This window comes from Hoplias malabaricus, chromosome 11, assembly GCF_029633855.1.
Source record: "Hoplias malabaricus isolate fHopMal1 chromosome 11, fHopMal1.hap1, whole genome shotgun sequence".
NCBI classification, from domain to species: domain Eukaryota; kingdom Metazoa; phylum Chordata; class Actinopteri; order Characiformes; family Erythrinidae; genus Hoplias; species Hoplias malabaricus.
This window is the reverse complement of record NC_089810.1, coordinates 5,184,314-5,204,728: the sequence shown is the minus strand read 5'-3', so window position 1 is coordinate 5,204,728 and position 20,415 is coordinate 5,184,314. Positions and strand designations below refer to the sequence as shown.

General features: G+C 44.5%; 1 protein-coding gene and 1 long non-coding RNA gene across 2 annotated transcripts in view; one reads left to right on the top strand and one right to left on the bottom strand.

Annotated features, from left to right (window-relative positions):
- The window catches only part of pard6a (par-6 family cell polarity regulator alpha), a 47,372-nt gene that overhangs the window by 6,117 nt on the left and 20,840 nt on the right, over window positions 1–20,415 (top strand). Inside the window, exon 2 of the mRNA XM_066684357.1 lies at window positions 2,240–2,462. Coding sequence (XP_066540454.1) covers window positions 2,240–2,462 — 223 coding nt within the window. The remainder of the gene's footprint in view (window positions 1–2,239; window positions 2,463–20,415) is intronic.
- LOC136709252 (uncharacterized) overlaps window positions 5,732–20,415 on the bottom strand; it is a 39,186-nt gene continuing 24,502 nt past the window's right edge. The window contains exon 3 of the long non-coding RNA XR_010804476.1: window positions 5,732–6,034. This is a non-coding gene — a long non-coding RNA (uncharacterized lncRNA). The remainder of the gene's footprint in view (window positions 6,035–20,415) is intronic.

The following is a 20,415-nucleotide window of genomic DNA, read 5'->3' as shown; positions in this document are numbered from 1 at the left end:
TAAACAAAACCAACACAGAGCACGAAGCCTGTACATTCAACTAAAGTTTGACACAATGCTCAGCGTGACTTAGTTTTCACGTCCTGGACCTCGTCCCAAGGCTGAGGATTACGCACTGTTTCTTAAGGGCAAGCCCGCCCTGTTCCTCCAGGTTGGAGTTCCAGTTTCTGTAGTGTGGGAGGCATCCCCTTGCTATAGGGCAAGGCCACCCTCACCCTGTTCCTCCATGTTGGAATTTCCTCCAGTTTCAGGTTCTCCAGAGTGTGAGGCATCCCCTCGTTTAAGGGCAAGGCCACCCTGTTCCTCCGGTTTGGAGTTTCAATTGTCAGAGAAGTCCTAGTTTCCAAGTTCTGGAGTTCCTGTGAGTTCAGGGGAGCTGAATCTGCGATAGGGCAGGCAGATTATTGGGTTCCCTTGTGCACACTGGGTTCTCTCCTGCTGCAGTAATACGGCAAATACATCCGTATCATCGTCAGACGCGTGCCTAGAGTCGATTGTGTTTGACGTTGTACTTGTTGTGGAATGTGCAGGTGATGCATTTAAAGAGCAGCAAACCCTTTGTCTAGTTTTGCTGTGGTGTCAACCATTGGAGGATGGTTTCCTCTTGTGATTCTTGGCTCCTCTCTGTGGTTTTTCCTCATGTTCTGAGGGAGTGCTTCCTGCCACCGAGGCCTAGGCGAAGCTCACTGGAATTCTGTAAAGCCGATTTGTGTACAAAACAGATTAGCAACTCATTCTCTCATAAGACTCATTCGCTTTGTACATTACCACAACGGCATGAACTTCTCGCCTGTACAACCTTCAACAGATGCAAGACAGGGAGCGCACTTCACTTTAAAGAGCCTTCAAAGTGGCAAACAACATTAGTGGAGGCAGTGGATAGCTTGATTGAAAACGCACCGCTCCAGCTATTAAAGGCTCCATCTAGTCATCAGACTTAATCCCAGGGGGAAGAGGAAAAACAAGAACGAGTGGCTTTCATTCAACCACATCAATGTTGTCAGAGACTGAGTGAAAAGGGGAAAAATCAAATCAAATTAGCGATACATAGTTTTTTATTCACTTGATGTTTCTGTGGAATGCTAATCCAGGTAGATCTACGTGTCCTAAGTGTTCGTAAATCCGCATCGGACGACATCTACAGGCAAACAATTGGATATAAGCATCAGCCTGCAATTCCCATGTTAGTGCATCACTGCTATAAATAATATGAATGAAGAGAGACAGCATGAGCCAGACAGACCTGAAATAAATCAGTCTGAACTACATCAAACCCCTGCTGTAAACAAGCCCTGAATTCATACCTGAGAATGACACCAAGAAAAGGAACAGCATAAAAACGGCTTCCCTCTGAGGGCTTTGAGCATTAACTCACCCCATACACACAGCCCCCTCCAGCCCTGTTAATACCCTTCAGCAGCATCATAGCACCTGTCCCTCCCTCGGTTCTCCACCACCTCTCTCTCCAGCGCTCAGAACATCTCCCCGTCTCTCGTGTTTGTGGATGATTGGGCACTGATAAAACTCCCTGAGACCTGTTCCCTCTCTGCGTTTGGGTGGGTGCAGGTTCCATGTTTAGATGCCCACCTCAGTCTTTATGTGTACTAGTGCTGGACTGACCCTGGCTCCGTCCCTCCCCGTTCATCTGTCACCTCAAAGGCTCCCGTAGAGCCGTAAGTGCACAACAAAGGGAAAGGCGGGCGCAGGTGGCCTCAGAAATGATACTGAGACGAGCTGCTGCTGCCAGTGTGTGTGTGTGTGTGTGTGTGTGTGTGTGTGTGTGTGTGTGTGTGTGTGTGTGTGTGTGTGTGTGTGTGTGTGTGTGTGTGTGTGTGTGTGTGTGTGTGTGTGTGTGTGTGTGTGTGTGTGTGTGTGTGTGTGTGTGTGTGTGTGTGTGTGTGTGTGTGTGTGTGTGTGTGTGTGTGTGTGTGTGAGAGAGTACATGCTCATGCGTTTTACGCCTTTCTGATTTCACATATCACAGACTGGCCATCCCAGGCTGGATAATAGACACTAACAATATTCAGATTCACAAAGGTCCTACAATGGAGGGATTTCAGAAAGCTTAATTTTTAAAAAGCTCAGTGTTACAAAGAGTAGGAAGTAGAAGGAATTCAGGAAAAAGAGGCAATCCACCATCGCAGAAAAAGCATGGTTACCTTTTCATGAGCAGTTGGTTATGTTTAGTTCGGTCCGTGATGATGTCACGCCTGAGTAACCCGTGTGTTTGCTGCTGCAGTTTGAAGCGGAGTACCGGCGCTTTGCCTTGAAGAAGAACGGTGCCGGAAGTTTCCAGGAGTTCTACCAGCTGCTACAAACAATTCACCGCATCCCGGGAGTGGACTTTCTTCTGGAATACGCTGACATCCACGGGGACCTGCTGCCCATCAACAACGACGACAACTTCCACAAAGCCTTGTCTTCCGCCAACCCGCTGCTGAGGATCATCATCCAGAGGAAAGGTAAGGAGCTGGATTAGGGGTCGGTTTAGGCTTTGGTTTGGGGTCTTCAGACTGGAGGTGCTTGTGTTTGTGAATGATATTAAGGCTATATTTAGGATAAAAGGTTAATTCTAAATCAAGCTCAGATCTGGAAGAATGAATGAACGAAAGAAAGAAATTATATTGGAAGCGAAAAGAATGAAACAGATCCTGTTTGTTCACAAACGTAGCTTGGAATAGAACACACTCCCCCTATCCACATACAAAAACACAATCAGGGCGGCACGGTGGTGCAGCAGGTAGGTGTCGCAGTCACACAGCTCCAGGGGCCTGGAGGTTGTGGGTTTGATACCCGCTCCGGGTGACTGTCTGTGAGGAGTGTGGTGTGTTCTCCCTGTGTCTGCGTAGGTTTCCTCCGGGTGACTGTCTGTGAGGAGTGTGGTGCGTTCTTTCTGTGTCTGCGTGGGTTTCCTCTGGGTGACTGTGAGGAGTGTGGTGTGTTCTCTCTGTGTCTGCGTGGGTTTCCTCTGGGTGACTGTCTGTGAGGAGTGTGGTGTGTTCTCTCTGTGTCTGTGTGGGTTTCCTCCGGGTGACTGTCTGTGAGGAGTGTGGTGTGTTCTCCCTGTGTCTGCGTGGGTTTCCTCTGGGTGACTGTCTGTGAGGAGTGTGGTGTGTTCTCCCTGTGTCTGCGTGGGTTTCCTCTGGGTGACTGTCTGTGAGGAGTGTGGTGTGTTCTCCCTGTGTCTGCGTGGGTTTCCTCTGGGTGACTGTCTGTGAGGAGTGTGGTGTGTTCTCTCTGTGTCTGCGTGGGTTTCCTCTGGGTGACTGTCTGTGAGGAGTGTGGTGTGTTCTCCCTGTGTCTGTGTGGGTTTCCTCTGGGTTTCCGTTGGTAGGTTCCATTGGTAGGTGGATTGGCGACTCAAAAGTGTCCGTAGGTGTGAGTGTGTGTGTTGCCCTGTGAAGGACTGGCGCCCCCTCCAGGGTGTATTCCCGCCTTGCGCCCAATGATTCCAGGTAGGTTCTGGACCCACCGCGACCCTGAACTGGATAAGGGGTTACAGATAATGAATGAATGAAAGACACAATCAAAAGCAGTCAGAGACAAACAATGTTGTTGGTGCTGTTAGCTGTGTGTTTACTGTTGTGAAGTAGAGGACAGTAATAAGAGGATATCTATCTAATTAAAGGAACACTAGGTAAGATTTAGTATTTTTGCTCCAGGACCCCCCCTAGGGGTACAGCACTGTCCTGAAATCATGTTGGAAGGAGTGGTTTGTTTTTTACCCTCCTTCAGAATGTTCATAGTGTAGTTTCTGCAGTTTGTAGCAATGACAGACGCTCTATTCTCCTGATTACAGATCGATGAAGCATTTTGAAGCTGTAATGTAAAAATACTACTTAGTTTTCCTTTAAATCTATAGCAGAGGTCAAATCTGAACCTTAGATCCAGGTTCCAGGCCGGGATTTTAAAATGGCCAGGCGCTATGACAACAAAGAGCAGTCAGATATAGTGTGATACTGGAACCTGGATCAACGTTTGGGGAGATCCCTAAGCTATAGGTATCAGCTCATGCTCAAGGGGTCTGTGTTTGTAATGTTTAACGCATTAAAATTGAATACCATCCTCTTATATAGTTAACCCTTTCTGTGGTACAGATTTGTTATGCTAGCAGTGATATCCCTGTCATCAGCAGTGGCTAAGGTCTTAGACACTATTAACAGATATAGATGACTATAAACACAGGTGAGATCTTTCGAGGCAGATGGATTGGATCTAAACGTAGCACTAGAATTGAGAAATAAGGCGCTGTTAAAGAAGCTGTGGGGAAGTTGAATGGTCTTTGAGTTTGCTGAAGGGCTCTGTTGGGCGCTGACGTTGTGTAGATGGAGTTTGAGCGAGGTAGGTGGAGTGATGCAGTAATGAGAGAGAGAGAGTTATTAGTATTAGTTATTTATTACTGTTATGTAGTATGTCATTAGTGATCACTGTCTTGTCCTGTAAGAGTAGTATTATGCAGAGGATGGTGATGATGCTGATGGTGATGACGTAGGGAAGGGGGCGGAGTCAGTGATAGTGTGTGCCAGTCAGACCCATCTCAGTTGCAGGGCTACGTCTGGCACAGAGCCAGATCAGAGGAATGCTGATAGCAGTGCAGAGGAGAACCAGAACACACAGTACTCTCTCTCTCTCTCTCTCTCTGTCTTTCATCGCTCTCCCATTTCTCCATTACTGTGCAGGTCACGGTCAGTGGATCTGATCAAAACCGAATCTGCGGCCTAACAGCCCATAAAACGTGCCGCTAATGCCCTTAAGAATTTTTCCCCGCCCCGTCGTCCTCCTCTCTTTTATGTTTCTGTTTGTTTGTGCAGTGGTTTTGGAGATGGAAGTCAACTGTGAACAAAACCAGCCAAGAACATCAGAACATCTGCCCCAGATCTTAATACGAGTAGCTACCCATGAGATTAAACAGCTTTGTTCATTAAGCTTTCATTGCTCTTAGCTATGACAGATTGTCTGGTAATTACATAAAGTGTAGCTGTTTCACAGTTATGCCTTTAGTTATGATGTAGTTAATGTAGATCACAGTGTATTCATGTTGAGGGGTCTGAGCTACAGCCCATGGGCACTGTGTGGCTCTTTGCTACCAGTGAGGGACCTTTAAAGTACAAGTATTCTACATTAGTCTTGTGTGATATAATGGCCCTTGAGGCTCCTCTTATGGGGTTTGTTCAGATTTATGAATCGTAGGTCATTTTTATGATTGATGTCATTGTGCTATTAGCTGTGTTTGAGATGTAAGAGCATTACTGTATACTTTAACATGCTTAAATGGAAAAAAAAAGGCTGCAATAAGGGTTCTTTAGTAAAGCCAGTCATTCTGTATAGAGCCATGAGTTCTATAGAGAACCATCTGCTGAAATCATTCTTCAGACTGATGGAGAAGGTGAGGTTAATGGTTGTATTATGTACCATCAAAAAGGGCTCCTCTGTTGTAACAGGCTGGGCATTTTAAGAGTAGAACAACCCTTTTGATGCTATATAGAACCATCCTCAAAGCAATGTGCTGCATAGAACCATATTCAACACATTCTCCATCAGTCTGAAGAACCATTTCACCATGCACTGAACCATAGCCTTCACTGAGGATCATGTAGTGGGTGTATGTAGCTCATAATTAAGTAAAACATTTCCAAAATTGGTTTTATCATCTCTGTTTAATGTATATTAAGTTTCATCCATTTATTCGTCTCCAATAAAAGATCCCTACCTCAGATAACATTTCACTGTTACAATCTCAGAAAAAAAGGTAGAGGTCACTAAAGATACAAACTGTGTAAATGTACCTTTAAAGGTACAACAGTGTTTAAAAGTCCAGTTGTGTTCCGTAAAGGTACATTACATACTCTTCTTTTAAAACAACACAATAAAAGTGGGCGGCGTGATGGTGCAGCAGGTAGTGTCACAGTCACACAGCTTCAGGGCCCTGGAGGTTGTGGGTTCGATTCCCGCTCCGGGTGACTGTCTGTGAGGAGTGTGGTGTGTTCTCCCTGTGTCTGCGTGGGTTTCCTCCAGGTGTGTTCACTGCCATGGACTGGTTAAACGTGAAGTAAAAATGTCATTGTACTGTTGTGTGACATTTGTAAAAGCATGTTTTACATTGCATTCTGGAAGCAGTCGGGGCTGAAACACTCCTGAATGAGAACGCTAGGTTGTTAAACGATGAATAGACTGATGTGTGACAAAAATGAATGCGAAGAGTTGCAGCCTGAAAGGAATGGTATATTTTAAAACTTGTTTGCACATTATATCAAACATTTTTTTTTTTTAATGTGAGGAGAGCTAGTGCCCTTTAAGACGCTAAGATGTCAGGCTGAGGATAGTGGCTTATTCACTGTCTTTGAGAGACGTGAGAAAGGCTTTTCACAGGCCTTTGCTGTGTGTAGTGTGGCGAGCTGAAGGTTACAGTGCTCTGTGTGTCACTGACAGACACAGAGCTGGACTTTTGTGGCTCTAAACGTCCTTACTCACTGTTCTGAGTGAATGGGTCTTGCTGCCTCAGCACTGTGGCCTGGTTCTGACCGCTAAAGGACACACACAGGGGGGATGAGCTCAGGGCATTCAGCTGGATCCTAGTAAACAAGGGGAATTTGAGGGATGAAAGAAGGTGACTTACACAGTCGAATTTGTTGAAACAGAGAGGCATGGTGTTTTGTTTTTGGGGGTGGGGGGTGAGTAGATTCAGTTCGGGAGGGAGGTAGCAGGAGAAGATGATTGATCTGAGGTGGAGGCCCTGGCTTAGGGGAGGGAAGAATATGGCTAATGAGAAGCATCTCTCCACCAACCCCCACTGATGACACTGGAGGATTAGGTATGAGAGAAGCAGGAGGGGAGAAATGGAAGGAATGGGAGTAGAGGAGGTGTGGGCATCACATAACAGTCTGTTTTCTTTTTAGCTGTGTGTGTGTGTGTTTGAGAGAGAGAGAGAGAGAGAGTGTGTGTGTGTGTGTGTGTGTAGGCATAGCTGTGTTTTACATAATCACAATTTGAGTCAGGAGTGGAGCTCATTACGCATGCATTGTAATACAGCTGTAGAGAGCAGGAGGCCTGGCTTATTCATTAGCACCCATGTTTATTCTAGCACACGAGGCCCACCTGTTCATGCTGATTCAAAGGCTCGGACTGAAGGAAGAACATTCATTGATTTTCATTTATTTTCATTGATTCACATCTGTGAGAAAAGCAATTAAAGCTGATGAAGTTTGTATTAATCTGAAATTGTATAAACACCTGGATGGATATTAAAATGTGGGTTGCGCTATTGATACTGAGCCAAGTGTATCCTGTGGCCTCTAACCAATCTAAAGGTGGGCGTGGTACTTTAAACTGCAGACAGTGCCCTGTAATGAACAACAGATAAATATATGTGAAAGTGTATATTGAAATATTAATGATGTATTTTAAAATCATATAATCATCACTGAAATGTTTTGTATTGCAGAGCATCAAATAATACTGCAATACTGTCCAGCCCTTTCTGCAAAGATTACTTTAGCCAGTGGGTCAGTTCCACCAGTGGACCCCCATCATCACCAGCCCACCACATTAGTTAGACATTAAGACTTGTTTGACTTGTTCCTTGTCTGAACAGACAGGATATTTTTTGTAAAGGAGAAAGGAAAGAGGTTACTGTGAAATGTAGTGGTCAGTGTGGCTAGGAGTAGGGTGCAGTGTGTAGTGGGTATCCCTGTCTTGTGTAATGGTCGGATGGTAGTTTCTTCTGAGGACCAACTCATACCCCCTGACTGTGTTGCATTCATGTGGTTGTGTAGAAAGTAAAAGGAAAAAAAAGGAAAATGGATTCTCTCATGGTTTATTGTCATGTCTTGTTGATTTTAGCCTTTCTTTGGGCGTTTTTTGGACATAAATATTGCAAAACAGCATATATGTTCTCATTGTGGATGTTTAAAATGATGTTAATGTTAGAATTAAGTATAGAACATTACCAACATATGTACCGACTCGGCTAGCTTGTGCTGCATTGAAAATTTTGATGTATCCGACTTCAGCTTCCGACTTCAGAAGGTGTTCATGCTGTGTCTCCTGGTGCGGAACTTGTTTTTCGGATAAAACCGACGCCAGAAGGCAGCATGTTGTTGTACAGTTTAGCGACATAGGAAATGGTCACACCTAGCATTAGCATTCATTCAGAAAGTTCTTTGAGCTTTGATCCCTGTGTGTGTGTGTGTGTGTGTGTGTGTGTGTGTAAAGACACTGAAATGTTCAAGGTATGTGAGAGTATGAGTAAATGCTTAATTTTCTATTTAAAGGACAATAAGAAGGCTTAGATTAGCACCCGCTTTCCTGTTCCTAGCACAAGCTAGCTCTCTCTCTCTTTCTTTTTCTCTTTCTCTCTCTCTCTCTTTCTCTCTCTCTCTCTTTCTCTCTCTCTCTCTTTCTCTCTCTCTCTTTCTCTCTCTCTCTCTTTCTCTCTCTCTCTTTCTCTATCTCTCTCTCTTTCTCTCTTTCTTTCTCTCTCTCTCTTTCTCTCTCTCTCTCTCTCTCTCTCTCTCTCTCTTTTTCTCTCTCTCTCTCTCTCTCTCTCTCTCTCTCTCTCTCTCTCTCTCTCTCTCTCTCTCTCTCTCTCATTTCTGTTAACTGGCTTTTCAGGCTGGATCTATTTAATAAAGCCCTGTTTGAGGGGGACAGGAATCCACATTTCCACAGCAGCCTTATCTGCGCTGCCGGCAGGCCTGGACTGGGGGGCTGTCACCGGGCGATTACAGCTTCCCCTGCTCCAAGAGAGAGGCAGCTTTCTGCTGCAGTGGGTTTTTCTGTGTGGCCCAGCCCTTTCATATTTCTGTATGGTCTACAGAGGCTGCTTTTCTTGAATGCTCAGGATTTGCATAGCTTGTAAGCTACTAGCGTGCTATGGCTAGATCTGCTAGACTAGCAGAATTTGAACAATCCCTATTTAACATGCTGTTAGTTCTCTCTCTCTCTCTCTCTCTCTCTCTCTCGCTTTTTCTCTCCCCCACTCTCTTTGTATTCCTCTTTCTCTTTCTGATGTTTTCGTTCTCTATCCAGTTCACTCTTTCTAGCTTGGTCTCTCTGCACTGTCTCTGTTTCTCTCAATCTTTATTTTCTGTTCTCTGTGTCTCCATCCCTGATTCTGTCTCATATTCTCTCTCTCTGTGCCTTACTACTGCCATATATATATATATATATACACACACACACACTTCTCTCTCTCTCTTTTGCAGTAATACTCATATCACACTTGTCATCTTTCTGGGCTCATGGTGAAAGCAGAGCCTTTTGGGTAATGAAAAATTCAAACAGTACCTGCCTCACCACTGACACCTGCTCTCATCTGAGCTGATAAAGAACAGCAGAGTGTCACAGAGACTTGTCATTTGTCTTGTCATCCCCTGGACAGAGTGTGTGTTTGCATGTGACATGCAAAGTAGCATTGAGCAAAGTGGTTAGAAATAATATGTAGATACGGCCTGGTCTGGTCTGGTCTGCAGGGGTGTTCTGATGTGGCCACAGTGGCACCGTAGGTGTTGACAAAGTATGGAAAATCACAAAGGACACACACAACAAGAACTGTGGACTGGTCAGACAAGTTTTTAGGAATGCGGTTTTTAAATGTCCTTGTGTTTACGACATCAGGAAATGGCAGCCTTTCAGCAGAGCTGCTAATCAGTGTTACTTAAGATGTTAAAGGGCCAAAATACAGAAAAACAGATGTGCCAATTTAAAGAAACAGTCATTTGCTATCGTATGCAAACAGGATTCAGGCTTTAAAACGCACTATTCGTTCCTGACGGCTCTAACAGAAAACAGAAAGCTGCTGCAGTGGCTCGTGTTGATGTCACTAAAACCAATACGTCTACATTAAAGACTTTTCGGCCTACAGCACTGTAGCACATTCACATTTTAGCACGTTTTTGCTGATGTTGTAATGAGAGTTTCAATCTGGTCTGCTTTTTGTATGAGGTTCAGAACAGGGCTGATATTTAAATATCACAGCGACTCTGAACTGGAGACAATGAATGATTTAAATACGTAAAAAACTCTTAAAGACACAGTACAGACCAGTGGTTAAAGGGACGGTCTACAGTTGTGGGGAAACGTAGCTCTAAGCTCATCGTGTTTTAAGGAGGAATGACATGTTTGACGGAAATAACAACTGTTTGTACGTGGCTTTCATTTGTTTACCACAGAAACTCATTTGTAACTCGAGCACTTTCGCTAATGCATTTAGCCGTCTCCTGAGTCTGGAGACATTTCCACTTTAATTGATCAGAGACAGCAAAAATAAGTCATTATTACCCACATATGGAGCAGGAATAGAGCAACATCCTTATATCAGTTCATGCTTTTCTATATTTGGAGTTCTCTCCGTTCCCTAAAACAGATCCAGATGTCTCTGCCACAAAAGACATCTACAAACAGTCTTTAAGGGGTTAAAAGGTGGTGATAAATGGTGGAATATAAATAAATAAAGCCAGGTTTTAGAGCATACAACCACAAAAGTGTCACAATTTGACCTAAAGTAGAGCAGTGTGTGTGTGTGTGTGTGTGTGTGAATGTATTACAGTGAGTGTATATATGAATGTGTGTATGTGAGTTTCGGTTTACGTGTTTTTGGTGCATGCTCTGATTCTACAGTTCCAGAATATTTCACACTAATTACATGCTTCAAAATGAAAGGAAACCAAATGTAAAGACTGTGTATTTCACACCCAAAAAACACATGATGGTTCAAACAGCGCATCATGATTATTATTGTTTTTATAACACTATGAGACCTCAGAGCCAATGGCCACCGTGCCTAGAAACTTCTACAAACTGGTGCAGACTGGCTTATGTAACAGCCATGAGACCATGGCAGCTCAGAGCTGAGTGATTGACATGTTACAGGGAGGATGGATCCACTGTGCTCGCGGGATCATGAGCTATCTCTGATCAGTTGACTGTTTTCTCTCTCTCTCTCTCTCTCTCTCTCTCTCTCACTTTCTCACTCTCTCTCTCTCTCTCTCTCTCTCTCTCTCTCACTTTCTCACTCTCTCTCTCTCTCTGTCTCTCTCTCTCTCTCTCTCTCTCTCTCTCTCTCTCTCTCTCTCAGCAGGGACATTAAGGGCAGTCTAACCGAAACAGAGAGGAGATTGATAGTGCTTTTAGTGTGAGCTCATCCCACATAGCGGCTGGAGACAAATGCAGTTTGGTGGATAATGGTATTGGTATTCTCATGGCAGATGGGTACCAGTGGGGCAAGGAGGCAGCATTAACATCTGCGCTATAGACAGATGAAAGGAGCTTTGCTATAAAATATATGGAGCAGTTTCTCATAGATTTAGACTAAGATTAGTGTTGTGCTAAATTGCAGTGTTAATTCTCCATTGATTATCTATTGATAATCTCTTTTTAGCTCAGTGCAAAACTACATTTAGTGTCTGCGCTGTGCCTATAGCTTAATAATATATATAAAAACAGACCGTATGGGACGACGCATCTGAGTCAGAGAGGAGGCAGTACGAGGGATGGGGAGAGGAAGGGAAGTTGAAGCAGAGAATGCGTGTTCAAAGCCCTTTCCTAGATTTCTGCCCTCAGCTGCTTAAAACGGCCAAATGCACGGAAAAGCATTACATTTGAAGTGGATACAAGCACATTCTGAGAACATGTGTATGCTTTTCTGTGTATCTGTGTTTGTGTGTGTCTGTGTGTGTGTGTGTGTATGTGGTGTGTGTATGAGTGACACTCTCTGTTCTGCTGCCTGAGTGTGCGTGTGTAATCTCTGGAGAGGAGCCCCAGTCCTAATATAAGATTAAGGTTCACCCCTTTTCCATTCAACACAGGTCTATTTCAAAGCATTTAGCATTTAGCATTTAGCAAGTGTGTTATTAACTCATTAGTGAAGAAGACTAGTGTAACGCCCATTAGCTCCACTGCTGTTTTCATGAGGAAGGAGGCAGAGAGGCACACAGACTCTACACAGCAGGAGAATCTGTGGTTCCAGCAGCTGCTAAAGACTCTAGGGACACAACTTGTGTTTGTGTGTGTGTGTGTGTACACAGCATGCTCTCTCGTCCATGTTTAATATAGCTATCTATAGTCTCAAGGCCGCTGTGGATGGCGTGTGTGTGGCACATTCTCCTCGCCGCCTGCTGATGCTGTTAAAACTCTCTGGATTACACCACCTCTCCACAGCTGTAACAGTTGCGTTTTCTCTTTTTCCTTCTACTCCCACAGACAGAAGATGTGGGAGTAGCAACAACAAGAGACCACCTTTTCTTTTCCAATAGTGAAATTAGGTTTTTTTCTTAATGGCTATGCACACAATCACATTTATCCCAGATGTATTCAGTACGTAAAGAGATGCTCGCTGAAGCTGTGTGGCTACTGTTGTCTACAAACACTGGAGGTCCAAAGAAAGCCAAATCTTTTTCAAATAAATCCTCTCAGCTGCACGTGAAACATCCAGGTCTTTATGCCGCATCGTGATTGTGCCACAATATCCTTCTGGATCATTAAAGTCATATTATTGTATTATTCTTTGGTGTAGTGTCTACATCCCGTTGCTTCAGCTGAACTTACCTTTAGTTGAACTTTGAAAAATCCTCTGAATTGGGAGGGGCCAATGCAAGAGGCACTGTGGAGGGGGCGGGGCTCTGGTGCGGTGTTTTCTGCGATGTAATGCAGCGAGCTCAGTATGAGTGTGTTATGAGGAGGGTATTGTCAGGAGGTGTGGACAGGGGGCGGGAACGCTGGCTCACTTATTTGCAAACTGTGACGTGTCATCGTACTTTGGGACTTCAGAGACACCAATCCATGGGGGGCACTGCAGACGCACCACTGACCACACTACGTTCTTTTTTCATTTCCATGAGATTGTTATTTTTATAAGAACACGATTTTCAAATTCAGCGCAGCGTCTGTGAAGGGAACTATGTTTTGTGGTGGAGGCAGAATTCAGGTTTCTAAATCGGCTGTCTGCTGTTTCTTAGCTGCATGATGAATCCACTACAAACACACTACAGCCGCACTGGAGCAGATACAGATGTAGCAGCATGACGTCACACAGCGAGAGTGTGTGCTATTTCAGGACAGATTTGTTACAGAATGGGGTCAGGTTCATTTTTTTCCCCATCGTCAATGGATTTAGTATTTTCTGCTTGATCAGTTTAATACCTGAACACTGGCATCTCTGTGGAGGTAAAACAAAAAAACAGTTCCAGACTGAAGACACTGTGGAGAGGAGGAAGACAAAAACATGAAGGAGAGAGCATGGAAGAGGGAGGAATGAGAGAGAGAGAGGGAGGGAGAAAGCCTGGTACATCACAACATCTGTTGTGCAGGTGTATGCTCCTGGCTTGATGCAAATATCTCTCTCTCTCTGTGTCTCTCTCTCTCTCTCTCTCTGTCTCTCTCTCTCTCTCTCTCTCTCTCTCTCTCTCTCTCTCTCTCTCTCTCTCTCTCTCTCTCTCTCTCTCTCTCTCTCTGTGCTAAAGTCAGATGATCAGACAGAACACCTGCCATGAGAGAGCACACATCGCCAGATATTCCGCACTTATCTTTCTCCAGCAGCCTCTGTTCGCCTCTCTCTGTCTGACATCTCTCCGAATACATTTCATTGCTGTTGTAAGAAAACTTGTTTCTCCAAAATGATAACTTTGTAGACGAAGGAAAAGTTTCTCCACTTCGCGGCTTTAAAACTTTCTGTTGGTCGACTGAAGTATTTACAGAATCTGAGGGGTAGCCGTGCCAGTATCAGTGTCAAAAAATAGCGTCTGCGTGATGGTATTGAAGCTTGATAACTATGTTTGGTAGATGGTTTACATTGGGAAATTTAAATTGGGTCTCGTCCAGCGTCAGATGTGCTCTTAAAATGAAAAAGAGACTATTGCTGGTTTGATCCCCAGGACCAAGAGGTGAACTGTGTATTCTCCTCCCTCAATATCCATGGCTGAAATGCTCTTAAGCAAGGCAATTAACACCCAACTGCTCCCCAGGTGCTATGGTTAGTTGTGTGTGTGTTTACTGCCTGTAATATATAACGTGTGTGCTTAAAAAATACTCACTTGTTTTCATTTACCTCCAGGAAGAGTTAATGGAGTCAAATGGAATCCAAGGGCATTAATAAAGTAACATTTCTTATTCTTCTTTAAATTTAGACTATTGCTTCTATTCATTCATTATCTGTAACCCTTATCCAGTTCAGGGTCACGGTGGGTCCAGAGCCTACCTGGAATCATTGGGCGCAAGGCGGGAATACACCCTGGAGGGGGCGCCAGTCCTTCACAGGGCAACACACACTCACACCTACGGACACTTTTGAGTCACCAATCCACCTACCAACGTGTGTTTTTGAAGTGTGGGAGGAAACCGGAGCACCCGGAGGAAACCCACGCAGACACAGGGAGAACACACCACACTCCTCACAGACAGTCACCAGGAGGAAACCCACGCAGACACAGGGAGAACACACCACACTCCTCACAGACAGTCACCTGGAGGAAACCCACACAGACACAGGGAGAACACACCACACTCCTCACAGACAGTCACCTGGAGGAAACCCACGCAGACACAGGGAGAACACACCACACTCCTCACAGACAGTCACCAGGAGGAAACCCACACAGACACAGGGAGAACACACCACACTCCTCACACACAGTCACCAGGAGGAAACCCACACAGACACAGGGAGAACACACCACACTCCTCACAGACAGTCACCCGGAGGAAACCCACGCAGACACAGGGAGAACACACCACACTCCTCACAGACAGTCACCCGGAGGAAACCCACGCAGACACAGGGAGAACACACCACACTCCTCACAGACAGTCACCCGGAGGAAACCCACGCAGACACAGTGAGAACACACCACACTCCTCACAGACAGTCACCCGGAGGAAACCCACGCAGACACAGAGAGAACACACCACACTCCTCACAGACAGTCACCCGGAGGAAACCCACACAGACACAGGGAGAACACACCACACTCCTCACAGACAGTCACCCGGAGGAAACCCACGCAGACACAGAGAGAACACACCACACTCCTCACAGACAGTCACCCAGAGCAGGAATCGAACCCACAACCTCCAGGTCCCTGTGTGACTGCATCACCGTGCCGCCCACTATTGCTTCTATTGTTTTAGAACACATTAGAAGTATCTTGCATATTAAATAAACACAAATGTCTTCTGTTACGGATATTTTTATTCTGAAATGATTGTGATGTGCTCTTATTCCACATCCATGTAAGGTACATTCTCCATTATCTGAGAGACTCTTCAGTGATGAAGCCGTTGTTGCGGTGAGTCAGTTTGGCCTTTGACTCCTCTCCCACTGCATGTGGGCAGATCCCTGCTTGCTGGCTATAGGTCACTAAGTTGCTAAGACAATGATCCGGCGAATGGGGCGCGAGCTGGCCTGGGCCGCCTGCTCCACAGGTGCGGTTTCTGAGCCCCCATCGCCATGACAACCATGCAGATGGAAAGTGCTGTTTTGGGAACAGCATATGAGAGAGAGAGAGAGAGAGATGAGACATGAGCAGAGAGTTGGAGACTGGGCTGCGGATGTTACCATTTTTAACCCCATCCTGGCTAAACTGGTTTGGCTTATTTTAGCTCGGGTTTTCTCCGACCGTGCACCACTCCCCAGTGTGACGTGAGTGTTTTGTCAGTGGCGGTTTATTTCGGGGACAGTTTCTGTACAAGATCCAGCAGGAAGCTTGTGGGATCTGGCCCAGCTCCCTGCAGCGGAGCATCCACTTCCTGTCCATTCACCCCACCTTACTGTACCTAAATCTGTCTGCAGAGTGTGGGTCGTGAAAGGGGACAGTGCAGCGCATGACGAGTGGGCCCGAGCAGACGTGCTGTCGCACAATGAGAGGGTGTGGAGCGTACTGTATGTGGAAAATGAGAAGAATGCACTCTCGGCTTTGGCAGCTGTGCTCTGGTGGATTAGAACGAGAAGAAGCCTGTGTTCACCTGTAAAGAACTGATTCTAGATCAGTCATGCTTTCTTTGGTCTTAGAGACAAATATATGCAAGTACACGGAGGTCTGATTTCAGATCAGGGCTCGGAGCTATGAAACTTAGACTACTGTGAGATTGAAGGTAAACATTGTAGTTGAGGTGCTGCGAGAAAACACTGAAACTCAGCTCAGAGCAGGAGTCAGATCTGTGCCAAAAAATCAAACATATTGTTTAAAATATCAGAGGAAATTAAGAACTTGCGCACACATTAAAACCCATGGTCCTTTTACCGTGATGCTGCCTGTCCTCTTTATGCGTTGCCTGATTTTACTTGTAATTCTGACACCAACTTTTTGTGTGGGCAGGTTTTTTATTCAGGAGCGTGTCCCCATTAGTTAATGAGTTTTTGAGTGACAGCTCAGTGCCCCAGATACTGTTCAGTGCAGTAAGCGCATGCATTTCACATGAGGCAATAAATCAGGCAGTGGAAACGCAACCAACCAAAAGTCTGATGAGTGGGAAACACAATTAAATGTTTTACATTTGAGCCTTTTTTTTTTTTGGCTTGAGTTAAGTTTTTTTCTTCCTCCAGTTCTTATCTTTGTTTGATTCAGATCTGACTGAAAAGCCCTGGACAGACAGAGACAGAGAGGGCAAAAAGAGAAGGTCAGTTTCACCTGTTGAAACCCACTGAGGAAGCAAAGCTGGTGCTAAGGAAGTTAATTCTGCCATTAGCTTATCTATATTATTTTACATTTAGGGAAGTGGTCAAGCCTGTGTTTATCGTATCAGGAAGTATCGAGGACTCTGACTGGGGCATGTTTTCATGGACCACTGAAGGAGGACAAGAGCTTCCAGTCTGCCGTTGCTGTATGCGACAGGGGATTCTTGAAGTTGATCAATGGTCAAATACATACACTGTGTGGTCAACGTTTGTGGCCACATCCAAAGTTTATTTACTCTGACATTAATGGTATTGACTGAGAGAATGCCCCACCTCTTTGCTGCAGTAATAGCTTCAGTTTTTCTGGGAAGGCTTTACTCTACATGCTGAAACATTTAGGTGAGGATTGGTTGGTATTCTGCCATGACATAGTTAGCGAGGTCGGTGGCTGATGTTGAAAGATCAGTTCTGTACCTCAGGTGACAGTCCACCTCACCCAGAGACGGTCCAGAGCTCCGGAGCCCAGTGTTGACACTAGGCATGATGGCCCTAAGCTCAAGTTCAGCATGATGCCCTCCTTCACAACTTACATAGTGCAGTTTCTGCAGTGCTGAGCCCAGAGTAGCAATGACAGAGGCTCTGCACGTTTTATTTATCCATTATTGTAACGCCCCATTGCCTCACATATCATATCATTCTGACGGTGGTCTTTTGCTCGTACTGTGCTTGCCTTTTGTCTGTAATCATACATCTTGTGTTCTGTTTTGTCTTCTCTAATGTGTGTTGTCTTTATCCTAGTGTCATTCACAGCTAATAAAGATTTCACAGTTCAAGCCATTTTGCCAGAGTGAGAGACGTAGTTCTGCTGGTTATGTTCGGGTCCGGTGTTCAGTTCTCACCTCAGTTCTCTGAGGAGGGTGGTGTGTTCTCCCTGTGTCTGTGTGGGTTTCCTCTGGTTGCTTTAGTTACTGCTCAGAATCCCAAAACACATGGTGGTGCACTCTCAGCGAAAAAAAAGGAACAGTGCAGGTACATTACTGGTCACTAAAGGTACAAACAGTGTAAATGTACCCACAACAGTGGTGTTAAAGTCCAGCTGTGTTCCCCCGAGGTACATTACATCCTCTGTTCCAAAAGGAGAGGTGAATATGTCCAAGATTTCGTTACTGTGTAAAATAAAAGAACATTATACAATTGTAATAGGAGAAGCTACAATTATGTTCCCTACCTAAAGGTACAGAGTATGTACCCTTGAGAGTGGCACCACAGTGACAGCAAATGGTACCACCACAGTGACAGTTTTTCTAACAGTGTAGGTGGATTGGCTGCGTGTAAATGCTCACAGGTGTGAGTGGGTGAGTATATGTTGTTCTGTGATGGACGGCTGCCTTGTCTGCCTTGTGCTCAGTAATTCCAGGTATGATTGGGACCCACTGGACCCTCAGGATGAGGCATAACAGAGGATATTTGGAGCAACACCATGGGGAATTCAGTGGTTGTCATATGTGTATGTAAATGCCTGTGTATGTGTATCTAGAGAATTCAAGGACAGGAACTATGTGTTTCCAGTCTGGTTAATATTTACAGTGAAATATTCTGTTAATGTTAAGAGAATCAGAACATAACTAACCAGTCTTATCAAAACACCCCAAGCCTGATCTGTACATTCCTTTAGAGCAGAGTAAGCATGGAGTCGTTAACTTTATTAAATACATTTCAGTGTTATCTGGTGCACTGATATCTGCAAAATATTGTGAAACTGACTTAAACAAAAGTAATCGTTTGCATTTATTTGGCCACATTCACAAAGAGCATGTCTCCTAACTGTAGTCTATAACACAAAAATGCAAGCATTTATGAGGAGGTCTTAATAGCTAAGTGAATAATACTGAGGGGGTGGATGGCCGTGTGTGTTTGTCTTAGTCATAATCCAGGGGTTAGGATTAGAACTGGCCTTCATCAGCCTCGGGGGGTAATCCCGGACAAGCCCCATTTGTTATGTCTCCGTGGGGGTGTGTGGGTACGTGCATCGCTGCACAGACACCCACACTGTTATCTCACGTTGGATTCTCAAACTATTTATAAAAGTATTTGTGCCTTTTGGTAGAAAATGTTGTTTTGTTAGTCTCACAGGTTCAGATATGATCTTGTAAAGAGAATGTCTGGGGGCTGCCATGAGAAACTTGGATCTAAATGTGAGTGGGAGTATAAGCTCTTCATAGTACAAACAGAGTGTGAAATTTCTAAACCAATCCAACACCTTGTGAAAGTGGAGCTCAAGACTAAATTCAAGGCTGTGAAAGGAGTGAAAAGACCCCACAGAAAAGTCCAATTAACAGAGAACATCACACGCACTGAAAAAAGCAAAAAAACAAAAGCCACACACTGGGAGAGAATAAATCTTCCATTAGCTAATAACATTTTTGTTCGCTAGCTCATTTTGTCTGTGTTACTTTGGATTTTAAAAGTGTATACTTCAGAAGATTCAGGGTTAGTTTTATAGGGTCATCGCAGTTGTTTTAGCAAATTGTTAGCAGCAGCTATAAGCGTTACGACTTAGGGTTAAAAATATACCTTCAATTAGCTAATAGTTTTGCTAGCTAGCTGGTTTTGTTTGTGTTAGCAGTAACTCTGGGTGTTTTTTTGTTTTGTTTTTGGCTTATTTCAAGCAAACTTCAATACAAACATTAGCAAGTTAGCAAGTCCCCAGATGCTACAATCTGTTTTTGCGGGTTTTCAGTTGTTTTCAGGAGATTTATAAATCATCCGTACCACAGTGTGCAGAGTTTTATTGCGTATGTGCGATGTTGGAAGTATGAAGTTTGAAGTGATTCAGAACTTTTATCTTTTGAGACATAGTGTGGAGCACAGAGGCGGGGGGAGGGGGGCAACCATGGTTGCCATGGTTACCATATGGTCAAACCTCAGCCTCCAGATGGTAGCACCGAGTGAGGTCATACGCTCGGGACCAGGCACGCAAGGGTGTGTGTGTGTGTGTGTGTGTGTGTGTGCATATAAGTGTAAGATTGATAGATTGTTGTGTGTCTATGCATGGCACACTGCCAGCTGCCACACCCAGACATGGACGATAATCTAGAGCAGGGTAACTTTTATGAAAAAAGGTGTGTAGGTGGAAGACCCAGATTAATGTAATTGCCCTATTGTAAAACAGAAAACCAGGTGACATTTGCGGAAGGAAATAACAGTTATTTAGACTGAGGGTGTAATGTTTTAGCTCTCATCAGATGTCTGTGCATATAAGAGTGTTAAGAAAACATCTTTCATCCTTGGAGTGATTGTAGATTTTACTCCCACGCTTTTAAAACTATGACTCACGTTTAATTGATAGAGAAACTGCATTTTATTGAGGGTTCCATTAACTTTCAAGTGATGCTTCATGCTTGCACATCTCACAGAAACCGTTCTTTAAAGAAGAATCTTTGTGGAACTAAGTGTAGATTTTCAACCATCAAAGTCTGGTTGGTGGCACTTTTAAATTTTTGTACATGGCTGAAGTTTAATTTCTCTGTAAGTTTTTTCCCTGTTTGAATTCCCACAGAAATTAACTTGTAACCTGAGTTGTCTAGTTTAGCTGTCTCCTGAATTTGGATTCATTTCTACTTTAAAAAATGAGTAAAATTGTGATTATTGCCATGAATGGAGAAAGCAAACCGACTAGATCTGTCACATCAGCTACCAGACGTTTGCACTAGCTAGCATCATGAACAAAGGCATGGAAGGTGGGAGCCATCCTATGCACCCTGCGAGAGGCTGGTTATGCTCTCTATCTTTTCCAACTCAAGTTACGG